The sequence below is a fragment of the Triticum urartu genome, chromosome 6, assembly GCF_003073215.2.
Source record: "Triticum urartu cultivar G1812 chromosome 6, Tu2.1, whole genome shotgun sequence".
Lineage (NCBI taxonomy): Eukaryota > Viridiplantae > Streptophyta > Magnoliopsida > Poales > Poaceae > Triticum > Triticum urartu.
The window spans coordinates 11,536,855-11,555,848 of NC_053027.1; the positions used below are offsets into that span (position 1 = coordinate 11,536,855).

General features: G+C 47.8%; 1 protein-coding gene across 1 annotated transcript; it reads right to left on the minus strand.

Moving 5' to 3' along the window:
- Position 1: 1 nt before the first annotated feature.
- LOC125515197 lies at positions 2–3,769 on the minus strand. Its single transcript, XM_048680633.1, has 3 exons — positions 3,629–3,769; positions 277–3,293; positions 2–82 (listed from the first exon to the last, which is right to left on the minus strand). Exons 1-3 carry the CDS (start codon positions 3,638–3,640, stop codon positions 79–81), a joined length of 3,033 nt encoding a protein of 1,010 aa, XP_048536590.1. The 5' UTR covers positions 3,641–3,769; the 3' UTR covers positions 2–78.
- Positions 3,770–18,994: the final 15,225 nt, after the last annotated feature.

The following is an 18,994-nucleotide window of genomic DNA, read 5'->3' on the forward strand; positions in this document are numbered from 1 at the left end:
TCTGTTATGTAGGAGGTAGGGGCATTGCATGCTTGATGATCGATCTTTCATATTTCCTTGAAAGAAGCTCAAGATCGATTACCTGCAGCATACAAACCAGCAATGGTATGAATGATCCAATCACACATACTACGTAATACGTATACTTCAGTACTAGGTTGAATTTTTGTGTAGAGAAAAGAGAGTAATAATGAGGTTCAGCACAAGAGCTTACTAGCACAGTGTATGTATGTACTAAGGAACATACGTACAAATGAAACTAGATGGAAAGCCCACCTGAGTACGGTGCCTCTGGGCAACTGGGCCTTCTTGTAGTACAGTGAGTGGGTTGGCTCGTAGAGGGAAGGATGGTGGTTCTCCTCCAACCCATCCCACTCCAGGTTGTCCCACCATTCCTTCTCGCAGTCCACCTTGGGCGGCTTGGTGTCACGGGCAACGGCAGGCAGGCGCCTAAGGCTCCAGCAGCCCCTGATCTTGATAGTCTCGAGTTTAGGCGCAAACATCCTGCGTCCACAGATGCGCTGCAGCACGGGGAGCTCATGCAGGTGTATTCGCCTCAGCTTGGGAAGTTCTTTAATTTTATCCTGCTCTTGAAGCTCAGGGCTCAAAGGGAATACCTCCGTGAGATCACCACAGTAGACTATCTCAAGGGTTTCCAAACCACTCAACCCTGTCCAATCGCCCGGGCATAAGGGGAATCCACTCAACCCTGTCCAATCGCCCGGGCATAAGGGGAGTACATGTACGAGCATGGGGCAGTAGTCCAGGTGTAAGAACTTCAGGTTGAAAAAGTATGCTTCAACTCGCATGTCCCAGATGTAGCGTGCAGAGAGGAGTTGGGATGCCCAGAATGTCTCCAGATAACCAAAGGTGTATCTGCTGTACCGGGGAACAGTAAAGACTGTGTCCAACTTGGGGCACCTTTCCACCCGACACCATCCTAGCTTACGCCATCCTTGTTCAGGCACGGAGATACTGGTGATGGAGGCGTTATCATACATGTGCATAGATGTAGCCCGACAATGTATACAGTAAGGAAATAATAATGCGTTAGTACTAGCACCTGAAGCATCCTCCAAAAGTTTGTTGTCCTCCATGAGCACCTTTATCATAACTGTATATTCAAGTTCACGAATGTAAATCTTGGGGCAGTCTGACACCATCAAATCTGCAACTGGGCCATTCTTCAGTACATCTTTGTACTTGGAGTCCATTATGGTACTTGTATGCGGTTGTACTTGCACTAGTTCGTAGCAGCTTGTTCCTTGGATGTTTGCTGCAGCACATATATCAATATGTAAGGATGACTTATCTAAAACACTTATGCTTAAGGGGCAAAGGGACCTAAGGAGCCGAGTGTCCGTAACAGAAATCTGCCATCCACCCTTAAACATTTCTTCTTTCCGCTGGTGGAGGGATGGATCAGCTTGTGGATGTGCAAGTGGTGCCTCCCCACCATAAGCTGATGTTGATGGTGAGGTTGTGTCAATGTGCACCACTCTCGGCCAGTTTTCTCGCCAACCATCTATCATATTCTTTGGCCACAATATTGCACGGAGCTTCTCAGAGCCTAGCAGGACGATCCGCTTGGGGGCGTATTGCACTCCTCCAAGGTTGAGGATTTTTACTCTTGTGCCTGAGAGTTCCATCTCCTCGAGACCCCTCAATAATCCTTTCAACAACACGTTTGCCAATTCTTTGCATCCCCTAAAAGAGATATTTTTCAACCCCTCACATCCATCAATAATGACACTCTTAAGGCTACCGTTGCTTGCTGGCCCAGATAAGCATGCCATGCCTTGTGTGATGTGATTTCCCGAAAAATCAAGAAGCTCCATGCTTTCCATCTCTGACAACATGTTGTTGTTGAAGAAGCAGGTGGACTTTGTTACCCGGAGCTTGCGAATGTTAGACAGCCGTCCTCGCAAATGGCTCATGTCCCAATTTTCAGCACCCATCACATTTAGCTCCCTGAGCTGGGTCATGAGATCCATCACCCTTGCTGACAAGATCTGATCACAATCTGTGTACCGCAGGTCAAGCACCCACAAGTTTTGAAAGCATGAGCACGATCTAGCGGTGTTGTTGTTGTCCAACTCATCCTGCTCTTTGTCTGCATCTGTGTAGTGATGATTTGTGGTAATTCTTGTTAGATCGTCTTGGCAGTGCTCAAGCCACAGGAACCTCAAGCTATGGTAATAGAGGAATGGAGGCGATGAGAAATTGAAGGTGCACCATGAGAGCTTGAGCACGCGGAGCCCGTGCGAGTGTTGGAACATGTTTTCGAGAATAACACTGAAGCGGCTCTGTACAAATCCACAAGTTGCTGTTGAAATACAGTATGGCATGCGCTCAGCTGACTTTGTCAGGTGAGAGGATAGCATTACTGTTGATTCATCATTACTAAGTCGATTGTCATTGTTCAACAACCGTACCTCATGCCGTACAACATCACCAAATTTCCATGCCTTGTCAATGTCTGTCAATGGGATGATCCCATTGCATACCCAATAATTACTGGTGTGTATAGCCCAGTCGTAGTCAACGATGTGAGAGCCGATGCAGCACTGTTTCAGCATATACAAGACACACTCAGCAGCAATCGCTGAATCAATGAAGATATGGCTATGCTTATAGCAGGAAAGTTGTGCAGCCTCATGGTGAACTAGATAAGACCAAAGCTCTTGTGGATCTCGCAAATATCTTGAAGCTGAAACAAGAACATGTGTTGTTGTGCTCTTCACATTGTCTGTCATCTTGGGGTCAAGCCGAAACCTCCCTCGGAAAGTCCACAGCATCTTGCTATTGGCATATCCATATAGAGAAAGGCCAAAATTGAATATATCAATCTCCTCATTGCCTCCATTATGCAGAATCACCAAGAATCTCCGATTCTGTGTGGTTTGATAGATCTCTCTGACAACTTGTGCTATCTCAGTTCGGGAGCCCTCATCTAACCCATTAATATCATCTAGCTCATCTTGCTTGTCAAACATCTCCATCACCCAATTGGGAAGGTTCAGCTGCTCTGCTATTTTCCTCTGCATTGCTCTTCTGCTTTCCCACTTTGAGCAGTCAATGTGGATGATTTTCTCAAACTCCAGCCCTGCAGGCCTTGTCGACGGCTCATTTGATACTCCAAGACGTTTGGCTACGGCTTGCAGGACGGCAGATGCCCCAAGACCATCCCAGCCATCAAAGTAGATGGCATTCTCTCTGCTGCTTGTAGTGTCTTTCCCAAGTTCAACGAGAATCCTGTCGACGGCCACATCAATGGTGTCCGCCTTGATAACCTGCATATGTGTACAGGGAGGTGAGGTGAGAATCGGTCCAAACTTCAAACTTGGAATTCAGTACTAACAAAAAAACAAGCTATAAGGTGACCCATGTATTGGGCTATTGGCAATATTCTGATGAATGACTAACTGTTTTTTAAGCTCCATTAACTGAGCTGCAAAATAAACACATGCATGATCCAAATTAACTAACGACCGTGCTGGCAGGCATAGACAAAACTTTACCCCAAAATCTACCGTAATTATCTATATTGCAAACTGCGCTTGAATGGATAGAAAATATATATAACACGCAGAATGGAATGAAAGGTGATTTGTAAGTGCAAAAGTACCTTTGTACGCATGATGAATTGATCGGGTCTGCGGGTCTCTAGCCTCTAGATGAAGTCATTTTCGGGCTCAAGATCGACCACTCAGCTCTTCAGCAATCTCCATATATACTAATATGTTGACCAGTAGTTGATCAGTTCCGGACTTCCTGACTACATTGAGATACAAGTAGAAGCGATAAACAAAGCTAGCTTAGATAAATCTACAGCTCGACAAGCAGATTTAGTACAGGTGTAAGATGAGCTAGTTACATATATACCTTGGTTAAGTGAAGAAATGGCACTATGTAGAGAATCTGTAGGTCGATAGAAGCCAAGTAGATCGTTCAGGTGCCACTATAAACTGGCTGGATTGGAGAGCAAAAACAAGAAAAAACAGCCGTGCTACATGGTACGGCGGGATAAACTTGTGAGGTGCTTATTTCTTGTGCTTACACACAAATGCCTTGCACAGACTAGAAGCAAGCGGTTCTATTCCTTACCTTTCCCTTTTCCATATTCCCAATCCATGCCAGGATTACCTTTTGCTTTAGCTAAATATGAAAAACAGTTCTTTGCTTGCAGCTGGCTAGCTGCGCGCAGGATTTAAAGATAAAGATACAAGATTGCAATGATGTCTGCTCACTGTCCAATCTTCCAGCTAATTGAAAAACTTTTGTGTCTCTCAAGTCTCAAGCCATTCGGATTGAAGAAACTCCGAAGTAGGGCAACCAAATTTGGATTTCAACTTGAATTTCCATTACACTAGTAGCAAAAGGGTCAAACGTGAAGCACATTAGTGCCGGTTTGAATTTGAGCCGGCACTAATGTGACCATTAGTGCCGGTTCCAACGGCTAGGCGGGCGGGCATCATTAGTACCGGTTCGTGGGCAACCTTTAGTACCGGTTCATGCCACGAACCGGTACTAATGAGGCTAGTGCGGCTGTGGTCAGGCTGGGGCCCCCACGAAGACCTTTAGTACCGGTTCATGGCATGAACCGGTACTAGAGTTTCTTAGTAAGCTGATTTTTAGTCCCACCTCGCCAAGAGAGAGGCAGTATAAGCGGTTTATAAGCCGTGAGTGCAGAGACAATGACAAAGAGGCGCAATGCTCACCTGCACGTTGATTAGATTCAAGCCTTTCGGAATAGTATAGATTGCACTGAGCTATGTGCAGTGCAGTCTACACTATTCCAAAAGGCTTGACACTACTAGGAAAAGGCCTACTAATGGCGCGCCTAATTTGGCCATTAATGGCCCATTAGTGGTGCCCCATTAGTATATTTTACTAATGGCGCACCTCAGATGCGCCATTAGTATATACAACAGTGCGCCATTAGTATGCCTCCCAGGGGGCCATGTATACCCAGGTGCTTTGGCATACTAATGGCGCACGACAACGAGATGCGCCATTAGTAAGTTCGGCATACTAATGACGCACTGTCTAATGATGCGCCATTAGTATCCTTTGGCATACTAATGGCGCACTATGGTGTGATGCGCCATTAGTATGAATATTAGTTTTTTTTTATTTTTTTATTTTCTGTTTTTTGCACAGGTTACAAAATGTATAATTGGACAAAATATAAACAGCACACATCAACAACAGATTCATCGAATACAATAGAAGATTAGTCTCTGAATACAATTCATCATTTTAGTCTCCGAATACAATTCATCATATTAGTCTCCGAATTGAAAAGACCGAAAAAAGATAGAACATTATATTACAAGTCTCGAGACCGCGAGTTTGTCTTCACATTACAAGTCGATATCGATCATCTAAACTACCATCACATAGAAGAGAGCTGCGGTCATCACGATGAGCATCATCACGATGAAACTCGTCTTCATCCGGTTCCTCCAACGCTCCCTCCCCTCTCCCACTAGATAGCGGGTGTATCTAGATTCGGCCTCGGCCCTAGTGGCGTACCCTTTGTAACTGTTACCGCTGAATCGGTGAACCTGTCTCCGACACTCCTCCCAGTCGTCGTAGACTCCGGGAACCTTACCCTTGTACACGACATACCACGGCATCGCTATGCAGTAGCCAAACGAAACGTTAGTACCAATTCACAGACAATACATAAGCAATATATAAGTATGCAACAGAACGATCGGAAGAGAAAAGCAAGACATTAATAGCATCGATTACATCTTAAGTTGAACGACTCTCGAAACCAAAGAGACATACTACAAGTTCATTAAAGTTTAATTACAACATGAGCCAATCGATGTTTCAGAACTAGACACAGCATCACTGCTTTCGACTCGACTCAAGGGACCGGAGCGTGGATGAAGCCGCCGTCTATCGTGGGAGTCATGAAAGAACGGGCGTTGTCAGCCTGCATTTGTAGGATTGTGTCGATGTCACTGTTGGACGGTTGATTTCTGAGGTAGAACTGCCCCGAGGTACGAAGGACATCTTGATGGATGATTTCCGCAAACTCCGACTGGATGCGAAAGAATTCTTGTCTGATGTCCGCGTCCTGGATTGCCGACACGCTCGCGGCCCAATCTTTGAGTCTACTCGGTAGCAGAAGGTGATGATGGTCCCGTACGATCGCCCGCATGTGATGGATGGCGTAGTAGGCACCCTTCTGACCGCCAGGCGGCTGCTTGACGCAGCAGAACGTTGTATTGTGGGAGAACACGTGCTTGCCGTACTTACGAATAGGCCTGGTGAAGGTGCCTCCAGATTTGACGTAGCCGGGGAGAACATCATCAAGAACCTTCTTGACATTTGTGTAGTCTACGTTCGACTGACGGTCCGGGTCGAAATACGTGGCCATGGAATATTTGGGGCTTAGGAGGATGAGCGTGCAATGTGTGTCACTGCAGAAAACACGGAATGTTAAAAGAAAAACGATCGAAATCTAAGAATTCATATGTTACGGGGCGGTTGAGGGGAGGACTTACTCGGGAAAGTAAGGCACGAGGAAGTTATCCTTATCTTGGTTTGCCAGAATGACGCCTTCGAGGTAAGAACTCGCGACTTGCCGGTCCCCAGCGCTGCCCAAGATCTTGGCACGCATGTAGAAGGGGTCGACTATCACGATGTCCGGGGTCTTGTCGCGAATGATCCGCATCTCCATACTCAGCGAAAATAGCCGAACGAAGGTGTAGTGCAGCGGATGAAGGTTCAACATAGCGTGGATGTCATCAAACCGCAGGACGATCGTATCCCCGATGGAGTTATCCACAAAGCCCTTGCCCTCTGGCACCTTGGCCACAAAAACCGGGTATGCCACATCCTTCTCTCCGAGACGCCGCTTCTCCAAAGAAAGAACACTGTCATGCAGACTCCGCATAGCACCGGTTGCAGCATCGAGCATATTTCTCGGTAGCATCGGCCTACCCGCCACATGCACCCTCCTCGAGATATCCTTAGGTGAAGGTGGCCCGTCCTGAGCACGGATCGTAGTCGATGCCGGCTGGCCCGCACCCTTGTTAGTCTTTCTTTTGCATGCCTTCTTCTTCTCCTGTAATGGGACCGAGTTCTGCTCACAGACCGCCTTCTTGAGTGTGTTGGGGCTGATCATATTTCGCACCTCGCCTATCTGAGGCTCGGTGAAGTCGGCAGCTGGAGGCGTCTCCTGAGAGCTGAACTGCAGACGACGCCTGTTGCAACTTGGCTTCTCCACGGTACCAGCTAGATCGCGCACGTCTTTTGTTGGGTTGGGTTCTTGAGAAGGAGGCCCCGCCATATGCATGTTTGGATCCAGTGGCATAAGGGATGGTCCGGCACCACCGTTGGCGGTGGTCTTGCATGGGGCCGACTTGGCGGGCGGCACGACTGGCGGTGTTGTCTTTGGGGTGGTGTCCCCCGCCCCCAAACGAATCTGGCTCTTCGCCAAAGCAGGGGCACAGCTCAGGCCAGAGCGCCTGAGGGTCATCACGTCATCATCGTCGCCCCGGACGGTCGAATCTCGAGGGTACAACAATCATCGTCGCAGGCCCTTGGCCAGCACCCGAACCAGTTTGAACCCTAAAACAAGTTGGGTGCCATCTGGGTACCGATGGAACAAGGGGTTTTGCCCGGTGAACGATTTTTGCCCTTGGCGACCATCGAACCAACTCGGTTGTTCACGAAGTTGCAGGAGAGTGCACGGAAACGTGCGGCGGCCCCTGCGAAAACATGTAGGGCGTCAGGGATGCCCAGTCAAAGGAAAGGAGATGAAGTCCTTCGGCCGAGAGAGCTTAATAGTACCGTGATGATGGCGTCGAGCTCGGCTAATGTCGAGGCACCACCAACGGCGGGCGTGCAGTTGACGGAGGGGCCGCTTGCTGCAGAGGTGCCGGCCGACGTACACCCGGGTGCATTAAGCTCCCGTGCCGGCGTCGGAGACACCAATGCCGCCTCCGCCGGAGACACCAATGGCCCCGCCATCGCGTTCTGCGAGTTGCTGGCCATGAAGCTAGGAATCGGGGGCGGCCCCTGTTGGCCGCCCGCAATCCACGCACTAATCCCCTGGATCAAGGTAGGCACAATGGCGGTGATCGTGCTCTTGTTGTCTCTTGGACAATCCCCGATCAAGGTAGGCACAATGGCGGTGATCGTCGCTCCGAGTTGTTGTTGCACTTGCTCTTGGACAATCTCCGGAATCCGCGCCACCTGTGCCCTGAGTTCTTGAACCTCGCGCGCCTGGCTTTCCGAGCTGGTCTTTTTCTCCTTTCGCCCACCAGTGTTATAGTATGACGACCATTTTGTCGACAAGCCTTTGCCGGCCACACGACCAGCTGACGTCGGCTTACTGAGCTTATCCTTGTTCTTCATTACATTCAACGCCCTATTTAGAGTGGTGTCCCAAGGGTTGCTCTTAGTCGACCCCGCGCTACTGCTCGCGGGGGTGTATTCCTTACCAGAACAAGCTCAAGCGCCCTGGTCTTCGGATCCGTGGTAAGCTCCTTTGTTTTCGGGTCCTTCTTGTACCGGGCCCTGACAAAGTTCCTGGTCTGCTTGTCACCGTATTTATCGAAGAGGGGCGGTAGGCCTTGCTCGGCACGGTCCGCCTCCTCCTTGTCCCATATAGGCTCCGCCACTCTGTAACCGCCGGGACCGAGTGTGTGTTCCCCTAAGTTCAGCTCCCGCATTTCTTTCCCCCACCTACTTGATTCGGAGCTTGCGGTGCTCGAGCAATTGATCTTGAAGTCGTTGTAGTCATCTTCGGTGATCGAAGGATTTTTCTCCTTGATCTTCTCATAACTCTCACCTTTCTCGATCATTCTCTTCACATTGCTTTTCCAAGTAGACAGGGCCGTGCTCATCTTCGTGAGGGCAGCATTGTTCACTTTATTCCCTTTGAGGCTTGTGTTTTCAAATTCAGCGGGGAACTTGTATCGTTCGTGCAGCTTCGTGAAGAGGAGGTTGCGCAAATTCCCTCGGTCAGGATGCCTGAGGTTCTCGGTGTTGATCGAGACGGTGCTCCGGAGAATGCACCCGAGCTGAAGCGAGTACCCCTTGACTATTCGTTCGGGCGCCGTTGGATTCCCGTTGGAGTCCACTTCAGTAACTTCCTCCTTGAGGGTGCGGAGCACGGTCGGGCGCCGGTCCTTCCGTTGCCTCTTCGGTTGGCTGCCATCTGTGCGTGCGCCGCCATCATCAGTGGTGGCATCCTCGGCAGCACCATCAGTGGTGGCATCAGTGGGGTCATCCTCGGCGGTACCATCAGTGGTCTCAGGATCGGTGGGGAAGGCGGCGTCCTCATACAAGTGAGGTTGTTCCTCCATCTCCTGGGACAGCTCCCAGAATTTCTTGCCGCCCGAACCCCCGGCCTCATCGTTGTTGGCCATGTTTCTCTATAAATAGGAACAAAGTTTGGTCAAAAAGTTGGTTATTGTCAAGGAACAAGATCTCTAAGTTGACCAAATAACCTAATTCTCGAGGAATGTCGCCAAAAAGTTGGTTATTGTCAAGGAACAATTGAGAGATGTTTGTGATATTGCCTAGGTGATATCTAAGCTAGCTAAGATAGTAGCTTCCTTGCAACCCACAAAAGACAAAGGAAAAGGGGTGAAAAGGGGGAGATGGTTAGCTTTGATGAGCAGGCAACATCTTCCTAACCCCCTTCTTCTTGTCTCCTCTCACTATCTCTCTCACACACATGGCAAGCAAGGGTGTCTGAGTGTGTGAAAAAAATACTAAACTAATCCAACCACTAAAGCAAATTAATTTTTATTTCGGTTGAGAATCGGGCACCTTCTAGGTCAAGAAAATTGGGCATGACCTTTGCTAATTTTCTTGACCTTGGAGTGCCCCATTTCTCAACCGAAACGGAAATTAATCAACGTTTCAGGAGAAAGGGGTCATTTTAGAAGATCACAAGTAGCAGCAGCATCACTTGACAAAATCACAACTAGCAGCAGCAACTCGCAGATAGCAGCAGCAGCATCACTTGACAAGTAGTACAGCAGCAGCAGCAGCATGCATGCACTGGTCCATGGCACAAAGTCCATGACCCAGAACAGAGCACTTTACTAAAAATGAAGAAGAAAAAAGGCATGCATGCACTGGTTGTAGCAAATCATCACTTCTGAATCAAAACAACAATTAGGACAGGGAAATTGTGACACACTTCTGAAGAAAAAATGATTTGTGTAATCTGGTTGGTACTCTTACAGTTGCATAAATTGAAAAAAATTTGATCTGTGTGATCTGGGTTACAGTATCAGCAACCTTGCATTTCATTTTATACAAAGGAGCTCACAAAGGCCATGTCATGCTTGGCAATATTTGTTTACTGAAACTAAATGAACATTTTACTGGTAGTGTACTGATAGTGTAATCTAGCTATTGTACTGATATTTCTGTTTCTTTGAACATGTTACTGTCAATAAAAATGATGTACTGCTGCTTTCAGTTAATTCAAATTAGCTAAAACCTTTTACTGTCAAATAGTGCTAATGTTTACTCTATGAAATAAACTACTCCTCCTCTATTCTCTTCTTTAGTTAATTAGGAATAGTTTTAGAGGTAACTAACTGAAACTATTTATCATGTTGACAACAGTAGCATGTGGACCTATCATGGGGATTTCATATCAAAATAGAGGAGTACTCCTGTTCATTTGGAGAACTCATACAACAATTGTTATGCATCAAACTTGGGATCAACAGTAGCATGTGACAAACAAATTATACATCAGGAATAAAGCATCAACTTTGTCAAGCGTATGAAATTGCTTAGGTTCAACAGAAAACAAAAATGCCCTATCAATTTTCAATGCCCTGTTTAATTGACCAAACAAGTGTTTTTATAGGCATAATACAGCAGCACATCCCCATAATGATACCACGGGCCCCCTGTCTCATTGTAAATAGACAAGTAGTACTGTCCATCATGTATTATCTAATACTGTATATTCTTGCTAGGAGGAAGACCAACTTTCTGGGTAACTAGTGTATAAACTAAACAGTATAGTCAATATCAGCCTGACAAAACAGAACTGAAAGCATTCTGAGGTTGAACAGAAACCTAATCAGGCAATTTTACTAGACAAAGACGGCAGCAAACAAAATAACAGGCCAACCAATGAAACCTAAAGAAGAATGATCCAATTGACATCAAAGTACGCGTTGACACCCACATTCCACAAGAAAATTGACAGCCTGACCAATGAAACCTAAAGAAGCATGATCCAATTGACAGCAAGTATACATCAACACACCTAGCATCACCATCTAGTCATAAAGCGCGTCCAGTTCATAATTACACCTAGTCAAGAGTCAAGACAAGCTTAACTTTCAGGAAAGTTGATGCACATTTCCACGAAAGCCCACCAAACAAATTGCATCAGTTTCATAATTTTTAACGCAAAGGTGCAATGGATCCAAATAAACTTGCATGTGAGAAACCTAAACAAGCCATATCCAAATGACAACGGGAAGGCATCAATGCAAATTAAGGTTCGCATCAGAAACATGAAAAAATAGCTGTGCAGGGGTTCTATGGATCCAAAAAAACTTGCATATCAGAATCCTACAGTAACAGTCAACACATATCTAGTCAATACGTATGTGGATACCACCGTCGATCTACTAGCCATGCAAAGTTCCAGGGGTCAAGATATGCTTTCACATTCAGAAACACAGGAAACCTAAAGATGGTCCAACTGACAAGGGGTGCCCATCAATGGGCATGCAGGCTCACTCGAACCTTCCAGGAAGGTTATGACAATAATATAAATCCCAACCTAAGTTAGTCCTGAAAAGGTCTAATGGATCGAAATAAACATGTGCAATTCAGAGAACTACAGAAAACAGTCAACACCACCAAACAGTAGGAATGCGGATATCACCAACGACCAGCATGACTAGAGTCCTACTAATCTAGATATGCTTGCACATCAGAAACATTCAGAAATCAAAATTTAACAGAAGTGACATGTTGCTGTGCAGAATTAGTCATGCATAGGTGTTTCACATACAGAGGGGAGTTCTTGATTAGTTAAGAAAAGCTCAAATTTCAGGAAAGTTAATCCATATTTCCAGAAAGTAAATTCAGATGCAAAATGAGTACATTACCAGAAAGTAAATAAGCTGCAATGGAGAAGGGGCTAGGCATGGTCAGAATGGATTGGATCTTGTAGCATAGAATCATCACAAACGAGGGACGGGGCAGCAATGCAACCAAGCTAGGGTTAGGATGGATAGAAGCAAGCAGCCGAGGGGGGAGGGGGCAGCTCACCTGGCTTGGCGTCGAGGGAGAGGAGGAGCCGCTCTGCTTGCTTGGCGTCGAAGGGGAGGAGGAGCTGCTCTGCTTGCCTGGCGTCGAGGGGGAGGAGAAGCCCCTCTGCTTGCGTCGAGGCGGTGGTTGGAGACGTCGGGCGTCGAGGCGCAGGGGCGCAGGGGCAAGGGGCGGCGTCGAGGCGTCGGGGCAAGGGGCGGCGTCGCGGCGTCGGGGCGGCGTCGCGGCGTCAGGGCGGCGTCGAGGCGGCGGGGCAGCGGCGTCGGGGCGGCGTCGAGGCGGCGGGGCAGCGGCGTCGGGAGAGGAGAGGGGAAGGGGATCGAGGGAGAAAGAGGGGATCGATAGGTTTGGGCCGGGAGGAAGTATGGATGGGCGGGGGCGGCACAATACTAATGGCGCACCATCCCTCGGTGCGCCATAAGTACATCCATGCTAATGGCGCACCTCACCCTGGTGCGCCATTAGTATTTTGCTCGAGCCAATAGGTTATCTACCACCTGAGCTGATCCACATCAAGTCCCCTCTACTAGCTCAACTGGTCAGCAGCCAATTCTCACACCAGGAGGTCCTGGGTTCGATTCCTAGGCTCCACAAATTTTTTTATGCATTTAAAATGTTGTTTGATACTTATTTCTGTTTAAATATGTTCAAACTTGTTTAAATCATATCAGTAATATTTTTTTTATAAGACAGTAATATTTTTTTAAAAATATCATCAAACAGTAATGCCGGTGGAGCGGGGGAGGGTGCGGGGGGTCGGCGGCGGCGGTTGAGTAGGGGAGGGGTGCGGGGGGTCGGCGGCGGCGGTTGAGTAGGGGAATCGAGGGTGCGGGGGGTCGGCGGCGGCGGCCGGTGGACCGGGGGGTGCTTGGCGGTGAGGGGGACCGGATCTGGCGACAAATTTTTTTATGCATTTAAAATGCTGTTTGATACTTATTTGTGTTTAAATATGTTCAAACTTGTTTAAATCATATCAGTAATATTTTTTTTATAAGACAGTAATATTTTTTTAAAAATATCATCAAACAGTAATGCCGGTGGAGCGGGGGAGGGTGCGGGGGGTCGGCGGCGGCGGTTGAGTAGGGGAGGGGTGCGGGGGGTCGGCGGCGGCGGTTGAGTAGGGGAATCGAGGGTGCGGGGGGTCGGCGGCGGCGGCCGGTGGACCGGGGGGTGCTTGGCGGTGAGGGGGACCGGATCTGGCGACAAATTTTTTTATGCATTTAAAATGCTGTTTGATACTTATTTGTGTTTAAATATGTTCAAACTTGTTTAAATCATATCAGTAATATTTTTTTTATAAGACAGTAATAATTTTTTTAAAAATATCATCAAACAGTAATGCCGGTGGAGCGGGGGAGGGTGCGGGGGGTCGGCGGCGGCGGTTGAGTAGGGGAGGGGTGCGGGGGGTCGGCGGCGGCGGGTGAGTAGGGGAATCGAGGGTGCGGGGGGTCGGCGGCGGCGGCCGGTGGACCGGGGGGTGCTCGGCGGCGAGGAGGACCGGATCTGGGGAGGTGGGATAGCGATCGAGATGGAGGGGGATCGAGACCGAGTGTCCATGAAATTTAAAAATATTCATGATAGTTCAAAAATTGCCCATGAAATACAATCGAGAAATGAAAGCTACGATTTAAATACAATCGATCTTAGCTAGCTATCTGTTCACAATCTTCTTGCCCTTCTTTTTCGCAAATGGAGTTCTTCTGTGGAACGGACGTCCTTTAGGTAGGGTGGTCCTGCTTCTTCTTGTGGTGTATGCTGCTACTTCATCATCGTCGTCATGTTCGATCCTCAGGTCGCCGTACTTGTCGAAGTCTTGCTCATTGGCTACTCCATCCATTCCGATGATCTTTCTTTTGCCTCTCCTCACGACAACACGACTGGGCTTTGACGGGTCGGTAATGAAGAAGCATTGGTCCACTTGGGAAGCCAATACACATGGCTCATTTTTCGCGGTGACGTTTGCGCCCGCGGTCTTGGATTTGGCTTCGGGTATAACCATGGTGGTGAAATACCGGTCTTCTTTTAGGACGCTCTTGGCCCATCTGACACGGAACATCGGGACCTTCTCTCCAGCGTAGCTCAGCTCCCAGATCTCCTCGATCCTTCCGTAGTATCTGTCCTTGTCGTTACCGGTGTAGGATTCCATCGTTACCCCGGAGTTCTGATAACCATCGCTCTTCATGTCCTTGTTCTCGGTGTAGAATGTGTAGCCGTTGATATCGTACGCCTCATAGGTCATCAGGTTATGCTCGGCGCCCTGTGACAAGGCGAATATGAGTTGTTCTTCCGCGGAAGAATCCTCATGTAAAGGGTATGACAGAAGCTTCTGCTTGAACCAACGCGTGAAACATGAGTTGTGCTCTTTGAGTATATCTCCGTCCGTCCTCTGTTGGCCTCGGTCATTGTACGTCTTCTTAATAAAGGTTTTGTGCTCTACCACCCAAGGATCGACCACGTCTATGTGTTGTAGCGCGACTAGGTTTGCTCTTTCAAAGTCGGCGAGTCGACCCTCGAAGTCGACATGCATTTCGCGACGACCCTCACGGTGACCCCATCCAGCGAGCCTGCCGAGGTGCCTGTTGACGGGCAGACCAACGGGGTTCTCGATGCCTAGATAATTCGTGCAGTAGGAGATGCACTCTTCGGTCAGAAAGCCCCTTGCTATGCTTCCCTCTAGACGTGACATGTTGCGAACGTATCCTTTGATGACACCATTCATCCTTTCGAACGGCATCATGCTGTGCAGGAACGTCGGCCCGAGTTGGATGATATCGTCCACGATATGGACCAGCAGATGCACCATAACATCGAAGAATGCGGGCGGGAAGTACATCTCAAGCTCGCATAGTATCACCACAATCTCTTCCTGTAGCCTTCTGAGTTGCCTCACGCCAACAGACTTCCGAGAGATGACGTCGAAAAAGTTGCATAGGCCAAATAGGGTTTCACGGACGTGCGCGTCCATGATCCCACGGATTGCAACTGGAAGTATCTGCGTCATCAGCACGTGACAGTCATGAGACTTCATCCCGCCGAACTTCAGCTTCGCTGGGTCTAGGTATCTGCTTATCTTCCTCGCGTAACCGTAAGGAAGTTTTACTCCTATGAGGCAGGTGAAAAACTGCTCGATCTCCTCCTGACTTAGAGTGAAGCACGCGGGAGGGTAGTCATTTCCGATCTTCTTGGCCTTTTTGCCTTTGCGACGACTTTCCGTGTCCTGCTTCGCCTCATCATCATCATCATATATAGCGTGAAGCTCTTGCCTGATGCCCATTGATTTCAAGTCTGCCCTTGCTTTCGGCCCATCTTTGGTCCTCTCTGGCATGTTGAGCAGGGTACCAAGGAGACTCTCGCACACGTTCTTCGTGATATGCATGACATCAAGGCTGTGAGGCACACGGTGGATCTTCCAGTACGGCAAGTCCTAGAAAACAGATCTCGTTTTCCATACCTTCAGCAGCGGCTCTGGCGCCTTTCGCTTCTTTCCCGGCTCTGGCGCCTTTTGCTTCTTTCCCGGCAGTGGGCAGTCTTTCCAATTTTTCAACAACTCGTCTATTTCCTCGCCGCTCCTCGTACGCGGGCGTCCTCGGGGTTCGGTTTCACCATCGAACAGATCCTTGCGTTTTCTCCACGGGTCATCGTCGCGAAGCCACCTTCGATGTCCCATGAACACGGTTTTCGAAGACCCAGGATCTTTATCTAGCTGGTGATACGTTGTGTCATCCATGCACCTGACGCATCCAGAAAATCCGTGGACCACCTGCCCCGCGACATATCCGTAACCGAGATAGTCGTGCACCGTCTTGAGCAGCGCGGCTCTCATAGGGAAATATTCTTTCTCTGCGGCGTCCCACGTATTGGCTGGCGTTTTCCACAGCGTGTCAAGCTCCTCTTTCAGCAGCCCCAGATACAGATTGATGTCGTTCCCTGGTTGTTTCGGTCCTTCAATTAGCATACTCATGTGAATGTACTTCCTCTTCATGCACAACCAGGGGGGAAGGTTGTACATCCACACAAACACAGGCCAGGTGCTACGTGTGCTTCTATGGCTGCCAAACGGATTGACTCCATCGGTGCTCGCGCCCAGCACGATGTTCCTTGGATCGTTCCCAAATTCTGGGTCTCCGAAGTTCAACGCTTGCCACTGGCTCGCATCCTTAGGGTGACTCAGCATCTTGTCTTTTTTATCTATCTCCGGATCATTTGCGTCATATTCTCGCTTCTTCTCCTCCCTATCCGCGTGCCAACGCAGGAGCTTTGCTACCTTAGGGTCCGCAAAATACCGCTGCAGACGAGGAGTGATCGGAAAGTACCACACCACTTTTCGAGGAGCTTTCTTCCTCTTCTTGTATCGAGTGACGCCGCACACCAGACATATGGTAGACTCCGCGTGCTCGTCCCGATAAATGATGCAATTGTTCATGCACACATGGTATTTCACGTGCGGTAAATCCAAAGGACACACGATTTTCTTCGCCTCCTCCAAACTGGTCGGGCACTTGTTCCCCTTGGGAAGACGTTCGTGCCAGAATGACATGTTCTCGTCGAAGCATGCGTCGGTCATTTTGTGTTTTACCTTCATCTCCAGAGCCATGAGCGTTACTTTCAGGCGGTATCCTCGGGCCTGCATCCTTCATACAATGGAGTAACCGCGTCTAACTCAAGTTGATCCATCTTGGCTTTCTCTCGGGCGGCAGCTCTTGCGTTATCCGTCTGCTTGAGAAGCAGCTCTTGAATATGAGGGTCCTGCACCCAGCCCATCGATGGTCCAGCGTCGTCTGCTCCGCCGGCATCATCATCTTCATGATCATGCCCGTCGACTGCTCCGGCATCTTCCTCATCATCATGTCCTGCATCTTCTACATGATGACTGTGTACAACATCACCGTCGTGATCATCTCCTCGGGATTCTTCGTCTTCTCGCCCGCCCGAGCCGCGGTGGTTGTATTGCTGCCCTTCCTCATTTCTTGCCCGGCCCCCATGGACGACTTCGTAGTCATCTTCATCACCTTGCCACTGATAGCCATCCATGAAACCACGCAAGAGCAAGTGGTCCCGCACCTGCCCGGATTCCGGGTCCGCAATAAGGCTCTTCAGCTTGCATCTTCGACACGGACATCTTATCTCCGTCTCGTTCTTTTGAAGCATCTCGGCCTTCGCGGACCTCAAAAACCTATTCACGATGCCTTCGGTCATCATGCGGACCATGGTCGCCTGCGAGGTAGAGCAAAACGATATTTTAGAACCAAGAAAAAATTTGGCATGACTTTCCCTAAAAATAGGACCAAAAAGAATGCTTAATGCCAAAATTCTCGCCGAAACGGAAATGAATCAACATTCCGGCAAAATATTGGCAACTATCGAATTTCAAATACCGGTACACCTCCAAACACAAACACATATGCAACACCACAAACATATGCAACACCACGAACATACATAGATCTAGCTAGGCCATAAAAAGTGCATGTGCACATTGTTGTAGGGAGAACAACATAAATATAGCTTCCCCCTTACTTACCTATCAAAATAAGGTAATTTAACCACTTAAATTGAATGAATCTATGGTGGAAATGAGGTGAAAAAGAGGAGGCACCCGAGACAAGGAGGAGGTGGAGAGAATGAAGTGGGGAGAAAGTGAGTGTGGGTAGGAGAGGCTGTCCAAAATATCTTGTTGCTGCCCACTTACTAATGGCGCACCAACTCTAAATGCGCCATTAGTAATCCAGGTTACTAATGGTGCACCTCCTGGTGATGCGCCATTAGTAGTTTTGCAAAAAAAAAATAATTCTAATGGCGCACTGTCCCACAGTGCGCCATTACTAGTTTAAACTAGTAATGGCGCACGGTGGAACAGTGCGCCATTAGTAGTTTTGCAAAAAAGGGAATAAAAAATATAATAAAAAAACAACATTAGTGGCGCACTTTCCGGCTGGTGCGCCATTACTAGTTACCACTAGTAATGGCGCACTGTATCTGGATGCGCCATTAGTATGTTTGGACAAGCACACTAGTTAAAAAAAATTTGATACTAATGGCACACCCTGGGCCAGGTGCGCCATTAGTAGTTTCAACTCTAATGGCGTATCAGTAGGTGGTGCGCCATTAGTATATACTAATGGCGCACCGCTTGTCTGGTGCGTCATTAGTATCAATCCCATCTATAGGCCTTTTTCTAGTAGTGTGAAGCAAATTAACCAGCATTGCACCTCTTTTTTATTTTTTAATAACTTATTTGAACTCCGGACTTCTTCTGTTCCGTATGCAGCATTCAAAGCGACGTTATCAATTTCCAACATGTTCTGACATCATTTGTTGTTTTTCAGTCATTTACCTAATTGTTTAGAGAGCTAAATGACCGTGAAATTGAAAGTCACTACAAAATGAATTCTGAAAATGTTGAAATTTGCAATGGTATTATCATTTCACCCGTATAGCATGTGCAAAAGAGTAGAGAGGGTCACAAAAAAACTACTAAGAAATAAATAGAAGGAAATAAATAAAGCAAAAAAGAAAAAAACTATATAAAAAATTACTCAATAATAAATAAAAGAAAATAAATAATGCTGAAAATAAAAACTATATAAAAAATTACTCAAAAATAAATAAATAAAATAAATAATGCAGAAAAGAAAAAACTATATATAAAATTTGTTGGGGCGTTGCCCAGTGGGCCTGTCAAACCTAGGGTGTGCAAATGCAG